This window comes from Sinocyclocheilus rhinocerous, unplaced genomic scaffold (assembly GCF_001515625.1).
Source record: "Sinocyclocheilus rhinocerous isolate Xijiao unplaced genomic scaffold, SAMN03320098_v1.1 scaffold1112, whole genome shotgun sequence".
Lineage (NCBI taxonomy): Eukaryota > Metazoa > Chordata > Actinopteri > Cypriniformes > Cyprinidae > Sinocyclocheilus > Sinocyclocheilus rhinocerous.
This window is the reverse complement of record NW_015657961.1, coordinates 716,197-738,352: the sequence shown is the minus strand read 5'-3', so window position 1 is coordinate 738,352 and position 22,156 is coordinate 716,197. Positions and strand designations below refer to the sequence as shown.

The 22,156-nt window shown below is 36.8% G+C and overlaps 1 protein-coding gene across 1 annotated transcript in view; it reads left to right on the top strand.

The window, feature by feature from the left end:
• LOC107721761 (adenylate cyclase type 8-like) overlaps positions 1 to 22,156 on the top strand; it is a 52,776-nt gene that overhangs the window by 19,474 nt on the left and 11,146 nt on the right. The window contains exons 6-14 of the mRNA XM_016529923.1: positions 4,024 to 4,151; positions 5,636 to 5,794; positions 6,047 to 6,317; positions 13,619 to 13,816; positions 15,096 to 15,196; positions 15,419 to 15,620; positions 16,685 to 16,774; positions 16,948 to 17,120; positions 18,811 to 18,892. Of these exons, the coding sequence (XP_016385409.1) occupies positions 4,024 to 4,151; positions 5,636 to 5,794; positions 6,047 to 6,317; positions 13,619 to 13,816; positions 15,096 to 15,196; positions 15,419 to 15,620; positions 16,685 to 16,774; positions 16,948 to 17,120; positions 18,811 to 18,892 (1,404 nt within the window). The remainder of the gene's footprint in view (positions 1 to 4,023; positions 4,152 to 5,635; positions 5,795 to 6,046; positions 6,318 to 13,618; positions 13,817 to 15,095; positions 15,197 to 15,418; positions 15,621 to 16,684; positions 16,775 to 16,947; positions 17,121 to 18,810; positions 18,893 to 22,156) is intronic.

Here is a 22,156-nt window from a genome sequence, read left to right as displayed (position 1 = left end):
CTTGCATTGTATGGACAAAAAAACAAACAGAATTTCTTCTTGAGAAAGCTATACAGGTTTGGAACGACATAAGGATGAGTAAATTATGATAGAATTTTCATTTTTGGCTACCTATCACTTTAAGTCATTGTCATTCAACACACCACCTTTCATGTAAATTAGGCTTATTTTAGTGCTTTATTCACATAAGTCAGCGCTGTTTATCTCAGAAAATTGCAGTTACACTGCTGCTTCGCTTGCACATATTTATTGCAGGATGTGTGAAACAAAGACAAGTGTTATGTTTGTGTGCCAAGGGCAGTTCCAGCGTATCTTGGCTTGGCGTTTATAGTGGCACCAGATAAGCTGAGTTCAGTTAGAGTACAGAGGAGATTGAAATATTTGCCAGCTCACCCTCCTTCATGTCCTGCAGTGCACTGATGTGCTAAATACCTGTTGCAAAAGTCACATAAATAAAATCGTTGTGACCGCGTCCCCAACATTAATGACATTGATTTATGAGTGTGTGTGTGTGTTAGCGCAAGGGTACAACTGTCAACAGCTAGTGAACATCTTGATAGCTGCCCTTGGAAGAAAGAACAACATTAGTTACACGCGTATATATGGGCAGATTGATTTTGTGTTTTTAACAAATGTGTTTTTTGTTCTGTTGTTCAGACTGGAGAAGGAAATAAATGCATTATGAAGAATATTAAACTCCATCCTCATTCTGCAACTCTCCAATAATCGTATTCATGAGTCAGTATAATAATCATTGGAGATTAACCAACCATAAAGTGGCTTGCTGATGCATAATGCAGATATTCAAATGTGGCATATGTGTGCTTGCAGATGGTTGTATCAGTATGTCATATTTAAATATCCTTGTGTCCTTGTGCGTGTTTGTGTGAATCTGCAGTCACACTCGTGTGAGCAGGCCTGGTGTGGTTATTAAATTCTGCAGCAGTTTATCGTAATGAACAGTATTAATTTTCTCTCCCAATGGCAATGTTTATTTAGAGATGTCATATGTGTGCGGTTAGTGCTGTACTGGTTAACTGTGCGGTTGAGCTGTCGCCTTTTGCCTACATAATGTTTTTGATTGTTTGTGACATGCCACATCCTGACAATACTTTGAACTCCAAAGATCCCATCTTACACTAGCATTATCTTCCATAAATCTGTCTTGCTCTCTTGCTGTCTGTCTCTCCCTAGCTCTTTATTTTTCTTCTACAGCCTCACATTACCTAATTGGAAATGTACATTAACACTTTTGTTACTTGACATATGATCTAAGCGTGTGATGTAGAAACACCAAACATCTGACAAAAGCTGGTATATTTTTCAGGGCTTGCAAAATTTCAAAATCACTGGTAGCCCTTCGGGCAGACATTCTTCAGATTTTGGTAGCCCAAAATGAATTTAAGTAGCCCGAATAAAAAAATTAAAAAAAGACATCGGCTTAACTTCACTGCAGACAAATCGGCATGATTAAAAACTTCATTGATCGCTTTTTTTCTTCAAATAACAAGTCAAGAGAGTAGGGGTGCAACGGATCACAAAACCCACGGCTCGGATCATATTGCATTATCATATCAGATTTTGAGTAACAGATTGGATCATTTTGCAGATGAGCAAAAAAAATATGGTTCTTTATTATTTAAATAACAGAATACTTCTTTGATACCACAGCAAAAACTAGTAGCATATAGGGATGTAACAATTCACTCAACTCACGATGCGATGCGATTCACGATACAGATTTCACAATATAATTTTCTCACAATTATTCTTTTTAACAAAATGAGATTTAAGACAAATTATAAATGATAAATAAAAAAAATGCTGCACATTTCTTTGTGAAATTGAAATATGTCAAATAATAAAACTATAACTTGACATTTTTAAACAAATCCCAAATCAAATAAATAATACAAATAAAATAAATCTCTTCATATAAACAAACTAAGGCTTTGGCTGTGCTTTTCATATAAACAAACTAAGGCTTTGGCTGTGCTTTTTCCATTTAAAATCAGAGGCAACCACTGCATTTTAATCATGATCCAAACAAAGATGCTAAATACATGTTATTTAGATTGCAATTAGATTGTATAATTTCGAAATTAAGCAAAAACAGAATGGTTTGATTTTAGTTTTGTGAATGAGATGCAAATGTCACTCTCTGACAGCAGGTGGCGCTTATGGAACAGCAGGTGTTTATAGGCTGCTGCCCCTTTAAGACCGAATGCACGGATCCAATATAATGATGCGCGCTTTGAATGAGTGCGCGCAGCTCCGAATGCACGTGAATGGTTTAATGCTTGAATGTTTAAATTGGCAAGACTTAGAAACACGTGCAAACGATCAACTATGATCCGTTTTACCCCTACAAGCTAGTGAACAACGCAAATCAAGGCAGGAATTTTATATCACTTTTCAAGATAGCACATCGGGCAGGGTGGTGAAACATTCTGGTAGCCCGACTGGAAAACACAATAGCCCCGGGACGTCGGGCTAGCGATTTTGCGAGCCCTGTTTTTTAGACTTGTGCCACGGAAATACCATGTTTTTGGACATATACCCTGGTTGTGCCATGATATTCATTGAAGTACTGTATATTGGAGTATCATATTATGTTATCAGTATGTCTGTTCCCTTGGAAACGAATCCATGACCTTGATGTTGCGAGCAGCATGTGCTAGCATTTGACCTACGGAAATCTATCTACCATTCAAAAGTATTTTTTAATAAAAAAAAAAATTAAAAAAATTAATATAAAAGAAATTAATACTTTTATTCAGCAAGTGTGCATTAAATTGATCAAAATTGACAGCAAAGATATTTGTAATGCCTTAGAATTTAGATTTTTATTTCAAATAAATGTTGTTCTTTTGACTTTTCTATTCAGAGAATTCTGAAAAAAGTATCACAGTTTCCACAAAAATATTAAGCAACACAACTGTTTTAAACATTTATAATAATCAGAAATGTTTCTTGAGCACCAAATCAGAATATTAGAATGATCATGTGACACTGAAGACTGGAGTAATGACTGCTGAATATTCAGCTTTGCATCACAAGAATAAATTACATTTTAAAATAGATTAAAAAAAAGAGTTTTTTTTATCAGTGATAATATTTTAGAATATACTGGTTTTTTTGTGTGTTTTTTTTATCAAATAAATGCACCTTGGTGAGCATAAGAGACTTTTTTTTAAAAACACAAAAAAATCTTACTGATCCCAAGCTTTTGAACAGTTGTGTGTATATATAAAATACCATGGTATTATCATCTGATACCATCAATGTTACTACAGTACTTTTTCCTTAAGGCTCAATCCAACTAAGAGCGGGTTCAAGTTTAATTTAATGGGTTATTTATTAGCATCATGCTGTAATGTTGATGTTTTGAGTATGGAGTGTTACACTAGCATTTAATGCTAGTTTCTATGTTTATATCCATTAAATTGGCCCACGGTTTGGTATTGATTATGTTAAAGGTATTCACTTAGCCTTCAGATTAGCATTAGTGCTTCAAACATGCTATCATGAGTCAGTCCAGAGCTAATCGAGCTGTAGGTGGTGTTTTTAGCGACTGACAAATGACAGTTACGGGCGTAATGACTCTTTGTTTCCATACAGCCGTTTACTGAGCTGTGAAAAGACTTTAATACGGCAGTAGGCATGAGTAATGGATCTCAGAGAGACCGAATGAGTGAGTGGCGGCCTTATAATTACCACCCTCTCTGAGCTCTATACAAAAACCTGGCAGGCTGAGAGATAACTACCACAGATAGAGTCTGCAGTGGAAATTATAGGGTAATTGTGGTTATAAATGCTTAAACCCTCATACATCCCTTTCACACACTGTAAGATGTGAAACTGTGCAACTGTTACATTAAGCAGCTAATTCTACCTGATCTGACCCTTAATTACTTTTATTGGGATATCTTAATGTATTTTGACTGATTCAGATGTAATAAATAAAAATATTGTAAAACAGTTTGTAAAAAATGTAAAACTGTCTTCTCCTTTTCCTCTAAGGAGCATCATTGTCTGAGGATCAAGATACTGGGGGATTGTTATTATTGTGTTTCTGGCCTTCCCGAGCCTCGACTGGATCATGCCCACTGCTGTGTTGAGATGGGCCTCAGCATGATCAAAACCATCAGGTAATGGTGAAACGTTTCATGTTTTATACTGCCAGCCAACACTAAATAATTGATTTAATATTTCAGTAAGCATATTATGTTCCAAGAGCAAGATGTTATTGCTCAAGTTATTGACCAGATTGCTGAGAAATTGTATTGCTTAAATAGACACAAATGAGAGAGTTGTTAACATAGTAGAGTATATATCTATAAAATGAATGTGTATATAATAGCTCAGTGCTCAGGAGACACATGTAAGAGTACTAGGAGGAATGTTCACCCAAAATTAAATTCTGACATAATTACTCACCTCCATATCATTCCAAACATGTACAACTACAAGGAACACAAAACATTTCTGAAGATTTTCCTTGCCATTCTTTTAATTTAATAAAAGTGAGTAAAGAACGGGGGTCATTCAAGCTCAGAAATGACAAACAGCATCTTAAAAGTGATCTATTTGACTCATACACTGTATTTAACATCTTCTGAAATCATATACTATAACTTTTTGTGGTGAACAGACTGAAATTTAAGCCATTCAATGATTTTCAACTATCTTGACATCCACCATACTATAACTGTCCTTATTAATGCGAGAAGTAATAATGCACAAAATTGAATTGTTCTATTGAGTCGTATCAATAATGAATTATTTGAATCATGAATCAGACGGATCTTGTTTTCGAGTTCAACTAACTGACTCAATAAGCACAGTGGTAAATGGCCCACTTGAGTGGAAGATCGTAAGTGAATAATGACTTGAAAACTTGTCAAGTGTGCATGAGTTGTATGGACTATTTTTAAGATTCTTTTATGGAACTTTTTGAAGCTTGACCTGTCCCTGACTACTCAACCAACCATCATATTATTTAATTTCTGATTTTTGTGTTCCACTGAAGAAAGTCATAACCAATTGGTGATGACAAGAGTGCAAGTAAAGGGATATCATTTGCTATGCTTCTTTCCTATAGGTTGCCAAATTGGGCAAAAGAACTCACAAAATGAGACATAACGTTAATATCTGCCTCACAGGTTGCATTTGAGTTTGTATGAGGTATTATTAGCGCTATTTTAAAACAATGGAAGTCTATGGTATGTCTGTAGTAAGGTAAAGTGAGTAAAGTAAATGACAGATAGGGAGAGGCCACTAGACCAGTTCTGTTGACCCTTAATAGAGGCTAGATAGCAGATGAGAGGCCCTTGTTCCGTAGGTGTGTATGTGTGTGCTCCACTAGTGTGAGTGCTGTCAGATATCACGGCACTCACACTACCACTCAACACACACACAGCAGTGACAGTGTGACCTCGATTCCTCTTTTTATAAACAGCCACTTACTTCTGCCTGTTACCCCATTCAGGAGTAATAGTATGATGTGCATTTAAACTTGCCTGTAAACCCAGTGTGAGTTCTCTAGCTCAACAGTTGTTTAGCGGAACCATTACAGAATTGCAACACAGCTAGCTATCTATCCATCCTAAACTTTTTGTATTTGTATGTTTAGGTATGTGCGCTCACGAACAAAGCATGACATAGACATGCGCATCGGCATCCACTCTGGCTCAGTTCTTTGCGGAGTTCTTGGTTTGCGGAAATGGCAGTTTGACGTCTGGTCTTGGGATGTCGACATAGCCAACAAACTGGAGTCAGGGGGAATACCTGGGTAAGATACACACACATGTGCACACAAAAGCTCTCTTTTGTGATTAAAAAGTAAGGGAAGTAAAGTGGGATTATCCAGTTGCCCTCAAATATGCTCGACTGTGATAGAAAAGAGATATTTTATGGACACCTTCTCTTTCTTGTGTAACTGTGTGGGTGGAAATTAAGTGAGTTTTTGTTTATTCTCATTTTGAAAAAGGTGCTTTGTTTTGGATGTGTGAGATGAATCTGTAGTTAATTTTGACTCCCTCAGGAGGATCCACATCTCTAAAGCGGCTCTAGACTGTCTGAACGGTGATTATGAGGTGGAGGAGGGTCACGGTAAGGACCGTAACGACTTCCTGCGCAGGCATAACATCGAGACCTTCCTGATCAAGCAGCCAGAGGAGAGCTTACTCACACTGCCAGAGGACATCATGAGAGATTCCACCAACCAATCAGATCACAGAACGTCTAACACTTCCTTCACAGAGGGAACATGGAGCCCTGAACTTCCCTTCCATAACATAGTGGGCAAACAGAATGTGAGTGCAGTACACACACAAGCAAACAACCAAACAAGCGCAGTTAAGAAAACACACATTAACACAACCTCAGTGATTTTGAACCTCAAACACAGCAGGCAAATGGAGCAAAGTCACCTACATCTTGGATGCCCTGGGGGTAAGCAGATAAACATCAAATTTTCATTTTTGGGTGAACTATCCCTTTAAATTGAGGCTCTGTATCCGTTTACTGCGCCTGTCTTTCATTTCAGTGTGAGCTCCTGATTTATTTCCACATCTCTCCTTTTTCTCTCATGTTCGTCCTGCATGGTTTTTGTATTGTTTGGTTGTTCTGGATTGTTGTGTGTATTTACTTCATAACCTATATGGTGATCTGGTCTGTAAGTGCACATGTAAGGTGCCATTCACAGAAAATATTTTTGCATTCCACAGTGCTGCATTTCCATTGATTTTCTATGTAAATATGTGTTAGATGGACATCTTTGTATGAAGATTATTTTTCCAGTCCTTTGCCCTGCGTCTTTCTTGTGAATGGCCCCTAACTGTTTTTCTTTACATGAAGATTCTTATTTAAGATTTTAGATGTGCTACACCCAGTGGACCAGTAGTCACACTAAAGTTAGAGATGTAGACAACTACTCAGCTGTAGTGGCTCCGCTTGGATGGATTAAATGTGAATATATGCTCTGAAAACACTGTTTCTGTCGTGCAGGTTTGGAAACCCATTACAACACTTTTCCTGCCAAAATGTTAATGTAACATGCAATGAAAAAGAAGTGTACAAGCAGAAGTCTCTAGATCTCTGTAAAATGGCTCATGTTGCAAATTCATTTTAAATGTTCTTAGTGCTGTTGGACAGCTATAGTGCTCTAGAAGGTCTCAGGACTGTAAGGTAAAGGGTAATGTTCTAAAAGGCTGTCTAGACTGTTGGTTAAGGACAGTGTTCTGAAGGGCTGTTAGGGATAGATGGTGTTCTAGAAGGTCCTCAGGCTATAGGAAGAAGGTTCAAGAAGGTTTCAAATAAAAGAGGTACTATTCTAGAGCACAGCACAATAGGGTTCTCAAGGCTATAGTGTGTGGAAAGTGTTGTAGTGTGTTCTCAAGGCTATAGCGTAAAGACAGTGTTCTAGAGGGTTCTAAAAACTAGGGTTCTAGATTCTCTAGACTTTAGGGTGGGGACAGAGTTCTGTAGAGCTGGGACATTGCCAATGTGGTTTTCAATTTTGTTTCATAAGGAATATGTTCTAACTGATTCTTTTTTCTTTTTCTTTTTTTTTTCAAGACTGCAGGGTAAGGACAGTGTTTGTGTGGGCTCACAAGTCTGGAAACAGAGTTCCAGTGAGTTCTCAAGGATTAAGGGCAATAATAGTGTTCTTGTAGGTTCAGGGCTATATGATGGGAACAGAGTTCCAGTGTTCTAGTGGATTCTCTAGGCTGTAAGATGAAGGCAGTGTTCTAAAGGGTTCTCGAGGTTGAAAGATTGGGCCGGTGTTTGAGTTGGTTCTTAGGGTTGTAGACGGGAATAATGTTCCAATGAGTTCTCAAGGCTATAGTGTAAAGAGTGTTCTAAAGTGTTCTCAAAGTTGTAGATTATGCACAATGTTTTAAAGTGCTTTCGATACTTTTGGACAGGGATCTTGTTCTAGTGGATTCTCAAGACTTTAAGGCTGGGACAGGGTTCTGGAGGGACCTCATGGCTGTAAGTCAGGGGGGTTATTCCAGCTGTTTTTCAAACTTGTGGTGTAGGGACTGTGTTCTAGCTGATTCTCAAAGTAGGTTGGAAGGGACCATGGTTTAGAGCAAGAGTGTCAAGCTCAGCTCCTGGAAGGCCACTGTCCTGCACAGTTTAGCTCCAGCCAGCTCCAATACACCTACCTGGAAGTTTCTAGCACTCCTAAAGACTTTGATTAGCTTGATCAGGTATGTTTAATTAGGGTTGGAGCTAAACTTCAACAGGAGAGTGGCCCTCCAGGAGCTGAGTTTCACACCCCTGTTTCATTGTGTTCACAAGGTTGTAAGATAAAGACACTATTCTTCTGGATTCTCAAGGTTGTAAGAAGGGGACAGTTTTTTGGAGGGGTTCTCAAGGCTGTAGGGTGGGAATAAGTGTTAGAGTGGCTTTTCAAGGCTATAGGGTGGGCACTGTGTTCTGGAGGGTTCTCAGGGCTGAATGGCTCACAACAATGTTCTAGAAGGTTTTCGTGGCATGTGCAGTTGATTATGATGCAGAACTCTCTTGGTGTGGGCCGAGTTGCCAGGCAGTTGCTATGGTGACGTGGTTAACATAAGGGAATGTTGTCTTTGATTAATGCGGGGCTTTTGTTGCCTTTGTCATGCAGTCATCTTAACACATCAAAGAGCTCTCACTGTATGACTGGCAGGGCAACCAGCCAATTACACATCAGCTGAGAGCACAAGCTTTCACGTTGATTAGACGTGTGTGTGTGTGTGTGTGTATGTCTGAGCTATTCTAGATGTGTTCAAACAGAAGTATGCTGACATGTTCATGTGTGTAAGATTATAGGGCTGGTCTCCATGACAACAGGAATGTCTGTAAGACAGTAACAGGATTCTTTTTCTCCTTCACGCTCCGTTTATCCCTCCCTCTCTCTCTCTTTCATCTGCTGTTCTTTTCTTCTCCTTTATCTCACATCCTCTCCCTCTCTCTTCTCTGTCTCCCTGTTCAGGCTTTTTCCTCAGTGACGCATTGCAGCCACAGTGTGTGTGAGTGAGTGAATGTGTGTTTTAGTGAGTGTTTGGGTGTGCGTGTGCTGCCGAAGGGTGGTTCTGTTAATGGATTTAGTGTCTCAATCCTTGTGTTTTTGTGTAATCCAAAACTTCGTGGAGTTGAAAACATACACACACATGCATATAAACACTGCAACCTGAGAGTATTTCCTCCAGAGTTTAACATAGGCCTCGTCTTTTGTATTTGGTAGAGAAAGCATTTACTATTGATCAGCCAAAAAACCTCTGCAATGTCTGTGTTCCAAAATCAATAAATAAATCTAGATTAAAACATGGATCGAAATTTTGAGAGAACTACAGATTGGGAAGTCATTTTTTGCTCTCCAGGTTGAAAGCTGTATATTACTGAAATGTCAATAGGTGACTGAAGATCTAACCTGGCGTTTGTTTATTGGAGCTGAACATTTTACAGAAGAAGAAGAAGAGAAGTGCACCTCTCTTCTTTTATCATAGTATCCCTGACCCATGACTTCCTGCCATCTGACTACAATATTAAAAGCTATTTAAACTCCACCTCTATAAGCAATTTCAGGAAGCTTTGCTGCTCTCAAAAGCATCAGAGCTCTCAAAAGCTTTATTTCTCCACCTTTAGGATTATTGAGGAGAACTCAAATTGATTCTCCGACATCTCCACCCAGAAGCTTTTCCATCTCTTCTACTCCACCCAGATTTTTTTTTCGGTTTTATTCAGTTCATAATCTGATTAATACCTCAACCAGAATGGAAAACATTGATGTAAACCCCTTAGTCAGGAAAAATCATATTCAGCTTGATTCAAAAGAAAGGGGTGTTGCAAATATAATCTGTTCACAGTGAGATTGAAAAGTACCTTGCATGCATCTGAATTGTAGTGCAAGAGCAATTTTTGATAGTTGTTGGAGGAGAAATGAGCATGAAGCTGATGCATGTGGATTGCTCTTTACACCCTCGGTAAGTATAATTTGAAACATCAGGGGGCATGATTAATCATAATTGTATTAAATTGATGCATTAAATTGAAAGCCCCAGTTTTTACTAATAGAAACTACCTTTCAAAAGTCAGCAAGATTATTAAAATCTTTTTAAAAGGAAGTTTTATTCTATTACGCTAATTTGGTACTTAAGACAAATTTCTTAATATTATTAATATTGAAAACAGTTGTACTGCTTGATATCTTAATATTAGGGTTATTTGATGAATAGAAATCACATTTATTTGAAATAGAAGTCATTAATTTTGATCAATGTAATGCATCCTTACTGAGAAAAAAAATACTAATTTGTTTCAAAAACAAATTAGTGACCCCAAACATTTGAACGGTACTTTATATTGATTTTCATTTGTATGTTGTTGTTTTGGCATTGCTGTATGACCTTGTGTAAAGAATAGTGTTAAGCTGTTTAATATTGTGTCCAAGGCAGAACTATAATTGCTAGAGAGAATAAATCTTATTGAATATAGAATAGCTTGTAAGTTAGGTACATTGTTGTAGAACTAACATCTGATGAATGAAAAGTCCATATACAGGGCCCAAAAAAATATTTGGGCACTTAAGCCATGCTTAAAAATGTATGAACATTTGCAATAGTATTGAACTTTTTTATTGTAATTTTAGTGGATGTACAAAGTCAGTGCCCCTCGAGTTCACACAGGTGTCCTAGCAGAGTAAACACAGCTGTAGTTCATCACATTAACTATGAACATGTTCTGTTTCTAACAACCAGAAATTGCCAGAATATGTTTTGTTTCCATTATATCATTTGAAACCAACAAGCATGTTTTTATGAAATGTTTTGCCTGAAAAGCATGTTTTAGTAAACACCATCAAGTTTGGCTTGAAGGTGTAGTTCACCTAACAATTTCATAATTTACTCACCCATGTGCCATTCCAAACCTATATGACTTTCTTTCTTTAGTAGACCACAAAATGAGATAACAATTTTCATTTTTGGGTGAACTGCTCCTTTAATTGCCACAATGCTTTTGAGGCCACTGTATACAGTATATATATTATACATTTTTGGACAGAACAGCACCTTGTCTACGTATGTTTGTGTGCGAATAGTCCATTGTGTATGTATGAGAGTGAGTCTGTGTGCGAGTTTTGTATTTCTCTAGATGACTCACGGCTCACAGTGACCACAGCTCCAGCTCACGGCACAGATGATAGTCCTCTTTAAAAGATACTTTCAGCGGTCAAAACAAAATCAAACATCTTTGTCAGATCCTGTTTATGCAATATCCTCTGCTAGTCATCCTTCCATTTGACCTCCACCCCTGTGCTGACATTTCCGTTGTTAAATACGCTCAAATACAAGTTCACATTTGTGACATATATGGTTGATACTGTGTTTGCTGCAAAGAAATGTGTTTGGTGACCCACACACATGGAGGTCTTCTCCCATTCTTCCGTGTAATAACTTTTGACAGCATGATGCTTCTAAAACAGCCATCTTGACACAGGTTGGTTGATTCTGTCAGGTTTGAACTAAGCATCTGTCAATTGGGTTTTATGAATAAGCAAGAGCCACCATTCAAGGGACATGTTCAGAAGATGAAATATAAAAAAATACACATTTTATTCAGTTCTACTGTTAATAAGAAACATGACAATTTTATTGTGCAATATTTTTGTGCTAATTAAAGTATTGAGTGTTTAGCTTAGCAACTTGCAAATATTATACTCTGTTTTGCTAACATTTTGCCCTATTTTGTTTGGAAGTCTATTTTCACACAAAGTTGACAGACTGGTTGGCTGAATTAGCTAGTTAGACATTATTAGTCAAGTCTCACTTTACGTGTGGCGCACTGATTGTTTGGGTGTGTGAGTTTGTTTGCATGGGCATTACTGCCTATATAGGACCACTTAGGATGTCTCATGTAAACAGTATTAAAAAAACACTAGAATTTGGAACAGAGCCATGGTGTAGCCAGTCTGAGGTAATGTTTTGCAGGTCATGTAAGGTTGCCTTCCTTTTCTTGTACAGTCATCAGGTTTAGTTGAGTAGCCTGAACTTAGCCAGGTCCTGTTCATGCCATTTTTCATTTATGTCCTGATGTTGTACAGTGCGTTTAAGGCTAGTGATATCTTTGTTTACCTCTATCCTCATATGAACCTCTCAGCTATTTGTTGTTGAAATCTTGTGTCAGGCTGTATTGTACAGGTGTTTACTAGGGTGAGCTGCATGACCAAAGTTTATATCATGATATAGTTATTTTTTTTCTGGAAATTCAACCTCCAAATGTTACATAATTTAAACATTTTAAAAGGAAAGGTACATTATCTTTTCATTTTTTTTTTTTAATTTAATAGTTTTTATTTATTTCATTGCTCCCATCTAAATTGCTCCCATTATTATCAACCAATCTGTTTATATTCTAAGCATATATATGTGACATTTTTCAAATTAGACTATAGATTTGTCTTGGTATTGGACTTGTGTTGTTGAAATCTTGTGTCAGGCTGTATTGTACAGGTGTTTACTAGGGTGAGCTGCATGACCAAAGTTTATATCATGATATAGTTATTTTTTTTCTGGAAATTCAACCTCCAAATGTTACATAATTTAAACATTTTAAAAGGAAAGGGACATTATCTTTTCTTTTTTTTTTTTTAATTTAATAGTTTTTATTTATTTCATTGCTCCCATCTAAATTGCTCCCATCTAAATTGCTCCCATTATTATCAACCAATCTGTTTATATTCTAAGCATATATATGTGACATTTTTCAAATTAGACTATAGATTTGTCTTGGTATTGGACTTGGTTCGGTTGACATTGGATGATGTAAAAAGCTTTGACATGTACTGTATAACACAAAAGTTGCTGAAAAAATAGCTTAAATAGGTCATATCAGCAAAATGTGGTATTTTCAGCAAATGATAAATGGTTCTTTCCTCATCCAAGGTGATCTGCCACCATCAATCCACCTGGTTTTAACTGGATTTTCCAGCAGAAAGAACTAACTGGAACAGCCTCATATTCTGATATTTAAAATATCTGATATAAAAGGTCCGGCTTTCCGGCATTAAGGCAGTGGAATTATTAGGCGTTGAAATAGTGTGTAGATTTTCTAGATCCACTCTAAAAGATGGGCTGAGCTGTAGGCAGTAAGAAAAGCCTTTTACTTACAGTCCAGAGCATTTGCTGTACAAAAAAAAAAATCATGTTATGTGCAAGTGTGTGTGTGTGCGTGCGTGCATGTGCGTGCTTGGCTGTCGTTTGGGGACAAAATTGTCATGAGAAGTGAACTAAATGATCTGGCAAAACCTCCACTGGAGATGTTGTATGTGTGAAAACAGTTCATAAATAAATTAAATAATGCAAAAGTTTTCTTTTAGGCATAGAGTTTGGGTTAATATATATTTAATTATAATTAGCCTTATATAAAAAATTGTATGTGTGTAATTTGTTCTCATTTAGCTAAGTAAACGTGCATGTGTTTGTGCAGTCATTTTCTAATGTTTCTTTGATTTTCATACATTCATGTTGTGCAGAGCTCTTGGATGAACAGATTCACACCAATACACACACACACAAACACACACTCTCTTAGACTCATGGGCGCTGCATGTGCTTTTCCTCTGTAGACTCTGGCTGCGCTCACACGTCACTCCATTAACCTGCTCCCCAACCACCTGGCTCAAGCCCTGCATGTGCGCGCCGGCTCACAGGAAATTAACGCTCGCATGCAGAGCGCCATCGCCCTGCGCAGCGGGCACAAGCTCCGCCAAGAACATATCTCCCCCTTCTCTCTCACCTTTAGAGAAGCACTGCTGGAGCAGAAGGTAGCCTGCTCCCATCTTCCAGCCATCCTGTCCTCCCTCTCTGCTCTCTCACGCTCTCTTTTTTGCTTTATTTTTGTTTTGGAGGTGCAAGAGAAGGAGGCGAGAGAGTGTTTTTGTCATGAGTAAACTAAAGGACGTTATGTGCCAGCAATAGCAGTCAATACTTTCTAGAACATGCACGGCAGTTTAAAATGCTCTCAATTACTATATCCCATCCGAAAAAACAAGTTAAGGGGGTCCAGCTGTTTTTAGAACATGGTAGCTGCTTTCTTGTTGGTCCAAGATGGTCAACCGGATGGACCAACAATCTAGACCAATTTGCACCATATTAACGATCATCTGCCACCAGTTTTAGTTGGATTTTCTAGCAGGAGTGATGACACTTCTGAGACCACTACAAAGCAGTTATGGACTTCACTTGAACGGATATTTCCCCTCAAAACTAAATTCTGTAATTATTTTCGCTCTCATGTCCAAACAGCCTTTCGTCTGTGGAACGAAAAATGTTACATTTTAAAGAGTCTTCAAGTTCTTCAATATTCAATGACAGTTAATATATAGTGACCACAGCTTCAAAAATGATTAAAAAAAAAAACATTACATCCATTTTTACGGAATGGTCTGAATGTTTCATTCACAAATCGTGATGCAGTTCTTGAGCTGTTAAACTGAGAACCGCTTTTAGGCCATTAGTGTGACAAAAAGGTTGTTTCCTGATCCGATCAGCAGGTTCTGACAAAGAAAAAGAGAGTGAATTTAAATCAACACTTAGGATAATGAGCTGGTGAATTCAGCCGATTGGATTGGTCTCCAAATTGATTTGTTTTAATCACTGATGTACTTGGTTCATCATATGAACCTTAATTCTCCCTGATCAGCTGGGATTGGCCCACAGACGGGCCTTCAAGTTACTCATGATCCACGACCGTGCATGTTTTCATCTTAGATAAAAACACTTTTTATTCAGTTTATTTGTCCCTCACCTCATTTCTGCTGGTTAGAGTTGACCTTTGCCCCCTGCTTGGCCTTTGACTTGGCCTGTGCCACTCTGTGCTTGGGTTTTTTGGTTTGCCCCGCCTCTAGCCCTGACATCACACATCCTCTCACTAACCCAAAGAGCACAGGAGTTGTGTGTATATGTGTGTATGAGCGCCTACCCTGCTCTCTCCTATGTGGTTAGCATTGCTTTCATGGTGTCATTGTGGTCGTCATGTGAAGAGGAAGTTTTGTCCTTAATTTTCTGTGTGTGCGTGTGTGTGTGTGTGTGTTTCCTCTACAGTATTCCCAGATGCGAGATGAGGTGTTTAAGTCTAATCTAGTGTGTGCCTTCATTGTTCTCTTCTTCATCACTGGAATACAGAGCTTACTTCCCTCAGCAAGGTAATTAATACACAAGTACATAAAGACACTGATGGCCATAACTACCACAGACATTGAGGTTGACACATGATCTATTTGGGTTTATACTGCATATAGTAGTCATGGATTAATATTTCCAGTAGTGTTCGATGTGGGTTTTTCAATTAAATTTGATCTCGAATATTTGATATTCGATTACTCCCACAAGAGCATCATATAATATGTGATCACTCATGTTTGTAGGACGGTCACTATGGTGATACAGTTCTCCGTCCTCATCTTGCTGCACTGTTGCCTTGTTGTCGTGACAACAGCGGAGGACTATAAGTGTTTGCCGCTGGTTTTGCGAAAAGCATGTTGCTGGGTGAACGAAACGTACGCTGCACGGAACGTTGTCATCTTCCTCTCCATCCTCATCAACTTTCTGGCTGCCATGATTAACATAGTGAGCAAACATTTTAATTAATTTTATTTTTAATATCATCATTATACTCATGCAAATGTTACCGTGGATATATAAAGTTTTAATTTGTGAGCTGAACCAATTTAAACTCTAGAATTATAGACCCACTGTGGAGTATAAAAGAATTTTTATTTGTAGAGTCTAGTGATAAATTTGTACAAAAATCACTGGCCTATGACTAAAAAGAAGGCATGCACAATATATGGCTCAAAATCGGCAAAGGGGTAATTGAATGTAACAAATCATTTTTGGGTATTATAAAACATTCAAAATGCTTTTTGCGTAGTTCATTATACTTATTTTACAAAATGAAGTTTTATGGGACTATTTTGGGGCCTAACTAAATTACGTTACTCAAAGACCGACATATTTGGCTTGTCAAAAACATTCAGCTGTCGCAAATTTGTTGACTTTTCAGAAACACAGAAGTGGTTTTGATGCACAAAGTTGTTTTTATTGTCTCTTATAACAAAAATCTTTTATCTAAACCCATGAAAATGCAGATCCTGTAGTAAATAATAGTGAAAAATCACTTTTTAAAACTGTTGTTCCATTATTACCCCTTAGCAGATTTTGACTCATATCAATATCATATTGGTTATTGGCCGATATTAGTGTTTATTTTATTTAATATATTGTATTAGTCAATATTAATGTGTAATTTTTTTTTATTTAATAACTTCCAAAATTTTTACATTTAGATTACTTTTTTCCATCATCTAACACTCAAAGTTGATCTTCAAAAGCACTAAGAACTTAATGACAGTTAAATTCCAAATAAAAATCTAATTTTCATACTGTATGTTATAACATTGTGATGCCTAAATTGCATGTAAAACATTTGATCTTAATTTTTAATATTTTTAATTTGATTTAATAGATATCGTCAGTTACTACTTTCAGTAGAATATTATATAAGCCATTTATCAGTTACAGCTATAGCACCTAAAGTTCTTGGAAATATAATTATATTGCTCTTTCTACCGATAAATTCTCAAATGCAATCGATTGTCTAACATTAGCACTCTCTTTCTCTTTTATTGTAGCTTTGGTGTGATTTCGACAAATCCGGCTCATTCAGGAACCAGACGTTTAATGCATCTGCCTCAATCCCTGATATCTGCTTCTACCCAGAGGTCTTTTCATCCACCCTCCCACACAATCAGACCCACAGCTTATTGCCAGTTTCAGTCTGTTAAAAGGATTGATAGAATTCTAGCAAATGTGTAAACTGTTTAAAATCAATTAATTCACTGTACACAGAGCAATGGCGTATTAATGGTGATGTTGTCTGCCTGTTTATTGACAGTATTTCGTGTTTACTGGAGTGTTGGCTATGGTGACGTGTGCAGTGTTCCTCAGACTGAACTCGGTTCTGAAGCTGGCCATCCTGCTGATCATGATCGCTATCTACACAGTGCTGACAGAGGCCTTCTACACACCACTGTTCATCCGCTATGACACACTTACACTTAATCAGAGGTATGCAAACTCCCACATTGTGCCATTCAGAAGCCATTAAGGAACAAATTATAAAGAGCGAAATTATACATCACACTTTAACTGTATGGATGTGATTGTGACGAATCAAGCAAGTTCGTAAAATGACGCGGACCAACTATAAGAGCAATAAATGTCTTGCTGTTTCTAAAGTAGCAGTCTGCGAGTGTTTTAATAGATTTCTGCAAGTTTTATGATTGACGTCACCCAGTCATAAATTTCTGTCTTCTGCCAAGCTCTTAATGAGAAGGACACGTCAAACTACGTCAGAAAGTAAATGTGGGTGGTGTGGCCTGGTGGTCAAAAGATTAGGTTGGCAACTGTAAATGTATAGGTTTTTAACCCTGCAAGGATTGCAAATACACTTCTGTGACTGCCTACATACACTGCCAAAAGTTTGGGGTCTGTAAGGTTTTTATTATTACTGTTATTATTATTAGTAGTAGTATTATTATTCAGCAAGGCTGTATTAAATCAAGACATAAAGACATTTACAATGTAACTTAAGATTTGTATTTCAAACAAATGCTATTCTTTTGAACTTTCTATTAATCAACAGATCCTGAAAAAATAGTTTCCACAAAATTTTTAAGCAGCACAATTGTTTTAAACATTGACAATAATAAAAAATATTTCTTGAGCAGCAAAACAGCATATTAGATGACTGCAGTAATGGCTGCTAAAAAAATCAGCTTTGCCATCACAAGCAAAAAGTACCTTTTAAAATAGCATTAAATTTAGAAAACTTAATTCTATTTTAATATTAAAATAGAAAAAAGTTATTTTAAATTATGGTAATATTTCACAATATTACAGTTTTTGCTGTATCTTTGATCAAAAAAAAAAAAAAGCAGCCTTCATGGACATAAGAGATTTCTTTCAAGAACATTAAAAATCTTACCCCAAACTTTTAACAGTTGTGTGTGTATATATATATATATATATATAGATAGATAGATAGATAGATAATAATAATAATGTTTAGCCATAGATGCACAATAGTAATAATATACCAGTTATGAGATTTTCTTTTGTAACTGGTCAGAATATTATTTGTATTTATTTATTTGCTGATTAACAGCACTACAGAAGAAAAGTTACTGTGCATCAAGTTCTTCATTGATGTTCATCATTTTCACATGATATTTCAAAGGCACTTCAAAGAATACTATGGTTTACCACCCAGAAAACATGGAAAAATTGGGGGGAAATATTTATATAATATGAAAAAAACATTAAAGTAAAAGCTAAATAAATTATTTGCATGTACTACTTATACAACATTGTTGCAGTGCTAAGATGTCTGCCCTAGTTATCATCATTGTGCACCATATTTACTCCATATTATTCCAGAGTTATTGTCCCTTATGAGAACTCTGTAAATCACTTAGATAAAATAAAACAAACCCGTCTACCAAATTACAACCTCTAAAGAAGAGCTAAACCTCTAAAGCAGAACCAAATCCTGAAAAAGACATTATAATCCACTTTCATAAAAAAATAAACATCTTTTTAATGTCAGGTATCATAAGTGTTTGACAAACAGTGTACACTGTGATTAAGGCTCTTTATGACATTTATGACAGATGTTTGTCTTAACTAACTGCACTCTGGACATTATAAATGTGCTGCAGAGCTCATGAGACTTTCTGTCCCGTTTCCCTGGTTACAGCAAAAGCTTCCTGGGAACCAAGGAAACGTCTCTGCTTCTCATGGCGATGTTCCTTTTAGCTGTGTTCTACCACGGCCAACAGGTAACAGAGGCGCACACACAATCGCTAACCTGACAGCGGATCAGGGGCCATTCAGTGCCTATTTTATAATGTCACGTTTCTAAGAAACGGCTGCAAGTTATTGGCTGCTTCATAAGGTCTCACAGTCAATATATAAAAGCCCTGCTCTCTCTCTGACGCACCGTGTGTGAAGCTTTTTAAGTTCACTCTTCTGATTGTTGTCTTTGATGCCGTAGATCAGTGGAAAGAGCCAGTCCGAGTTGTGATGAGCGAGAGAGAAAGAGAAATGAGTGCTGGGTTTGTGTAGGTGTGTGTGTGTGTGGTGTCGGCACCACTCTGATTAATTCTCACATATGATCGCAATGCTTTGTGCTTGTGCCATGTGTTGTGTCCAGCTATAAACTGCCTGTCCCCCCATCCCCCCCATATGTATGGCAACAGCAGGTGGTAGCACTTGCACTGCTTGGCCTATGGATTGGGATTTGGCGTGTGTTTCTTGGACAGTGATTTGATCATTTCTTATTTATGCTCATTTTGGTGTGTGTGTCGGATGAATGAACAAGCACTCTGTCACTGCAGGTCAGTGTCTGTGAGGGTTTATTCTTCATATGCTGTTGTTTTTATGAGACATTAATTTGCATATACAGTGGGGTGCAAAGGTCTGAGAACACACTGAAAATCTGGGAATCAAAATTCAGTTTGCAATAAAAAGTTTTCTAAAAGTTTTAGGATTTTGAAAAAAAAATAAGACAAAGAAATGTTGTAAAATGAATCTAAAAATTGGAAAATTATGTAATTGTTTAATTGCTTCAACACTGCAAAAAAAAAATCTTGTAACACTCCAAAGAGAAAGGAAAAATTTAAATCGCATCATATGACCCCTTTAAAAAACATTCGGAAGAAAAAAAAATTTACTCAGAGTAAAAACATTCTTAGTGTTTTTATCTTGTTTTTTATTTTAAATTTCTAAAAATGCATAGAATAATTAGATTACTTGATTCAACACTGCATAAGACATTAATGCTTGTTATCCTGTATTTTATCGTGAATTTAAGTGTCTTTCTTCATTTGTTGTTTATTCACCTTTTCTCAATTATTTATACTTAAAATAAGCAAGAAAATAAACAAATGGAGCCCCTAATGGGACATGGTAATGGAGAAAAACATTGAGATGATAGGAAAATTATATTTCAGTGGTTTTTTGGTGCTCACAAAACTTTTGTGATGGAAATAATGAGGAAAATTTACATTTTAATTTTGTAATTTTTATTTTGTGATTAAATAAAGTTTGGGGCAACGCAATACTTTTGCCAGAGAATTCAAATGTTTTGAGAGCCAATGCAAAAGCATTGAAATATAATTTTTCCTCCCATTTCATATTTTTGTCCACTTAGGGGCTCCTTTAAAAAAAAAAAAACATCAGTGGAGTAAGATAAAATACACTTATATTAAAGATACATTCTCTGAAAGCAAGTCTTCATATATTATGCGTTGTGGCTTCTCAAGAAAATGTGTCTTGTTTTAAGGATTTAAAGATATTTTAACAAAACTGAATAATTAAAAACATACAAAGAATTTATTTTTGCAGTGTAGACCGAACTGAGATTAAAAAGAGAGCCAGTGGCTTTAGATTTTTGCTTTAGTGTGTCTGCTTAGTGTTTCTAAAGAATTTTTGGAGAAAAATCTAGGACAAAGTAGATACTTTCTATAAATGGAGAACTCCAATGAGTCTACTGAGCTCTGAAAGGCACTAAAATGGGCTAAATTCAGCACATGTTCCCCTTGATTAAACTGTAAATGCAGGTACATGCCTCACTCAATGGAATAAAGCATGAGGGAACATAACTTTTGTATTATCTGCTGAGTGAGATCCTTGAGAACCAGTATGTCACCACCAAAGAGCTTAGCACATCATTTTATCGTGGATAAAACAATGCATTCATTTTAGCCACTATTGAAACAGCTGCTCTTCCACCAGCCAGACTTCAACCATTTAAATTAGTGTTCTGATAGCGATAAAGTCCCGAACCACTCCAGACAGTGGTGAGATTCAAAACCGGGCCTCCCAAGACACCTAAAACTTATAAAACTCATTTATGTTAAACTCTTTTCATACAGTTTGTTTTTGTCAAAAGTAATTTGGTTGATATGCACTGCTTTAATTGACTACTGTCTGAGTGTGTGTGTCCGTCTCTGTGTGTGTGTGTGTGTGTGCATGTGTTTTAGAGGTTAATGGAGGTTAGTCTTGTTGATGTGTTTTTAATAATCAGTCGGACAGTCTTACACCCCTGTCTGCCCCACTTGCATAATTACTCCTCATAAAATCATCTTTCACTTCATATTCAATTTGAGAGCATACGCAAATAAATGCACACACTCATACACATGCATAAACACTTACATCACACCCTGACTGTTAGTAAATTAATTTTTCAATCTGGACGCCTTTGTGAAACCGTTTCAATTAAAGCTGGATATTAATGTATGCAGATGAGCGTGTGTTACTGCTTAATTAGAGGGGACCTTGTTGTCTTCATTTGGAAGAGAGCTGATGGAAGCCAGGCCGAACAGAGATAGCAGAAACGCAGTACGGCTCACTTCCTGTTAAGAGTCAAGATATACCGCAAAGGGTCATGACACTGCCAATGCATTTAAGGGTACTTACGGAGTACAGTGTGTGAAAGAAATAAAATGAAAAGTGATGTCATCATCTACTCATGTTGCTTGAGGACCAAACGCTAATCTGTCCTGATGCCTCATAGACAGCGCTTTTTGCGCTTTGTCAACATGCAATAACACTCACAACAACATTGTGAGTGATGTCTGTATTCATGAAATCAAAGACCATCCCACTGAAACTGAACACCAGTTGTCACAGGAGACACATTTGAGACGCTTGTCCAGATATAAACAGCAAAATAATAATTATTTGCGATCCGATCACCTGAGATGGATCTTTATACAAGGTTTAAATAGAGCCAACGGCGAGACTCTGCAGGTGAATAGGGTAAAAAAATTAACTACTAATTATCACCTTACTTACCCAGTTGATTGATTACATTGATAATTGCAAAAAAAAATTTGTATTACAAGTTTTCTAAAATGTTATGTTTAAATATTCAAATGAAGCATTATTTAATGAAATATGCGCTAGTTTGCATACATTTCTAGTACAAAAATCTGAACACTGGATCAAGTCAGTTTCAAAATTCTTGTTTATTTTTTTTGACATATTAGAGGCAAATGTTTTTACAGAGGGAATTTTGGGTATCTCTTTTTGTCACT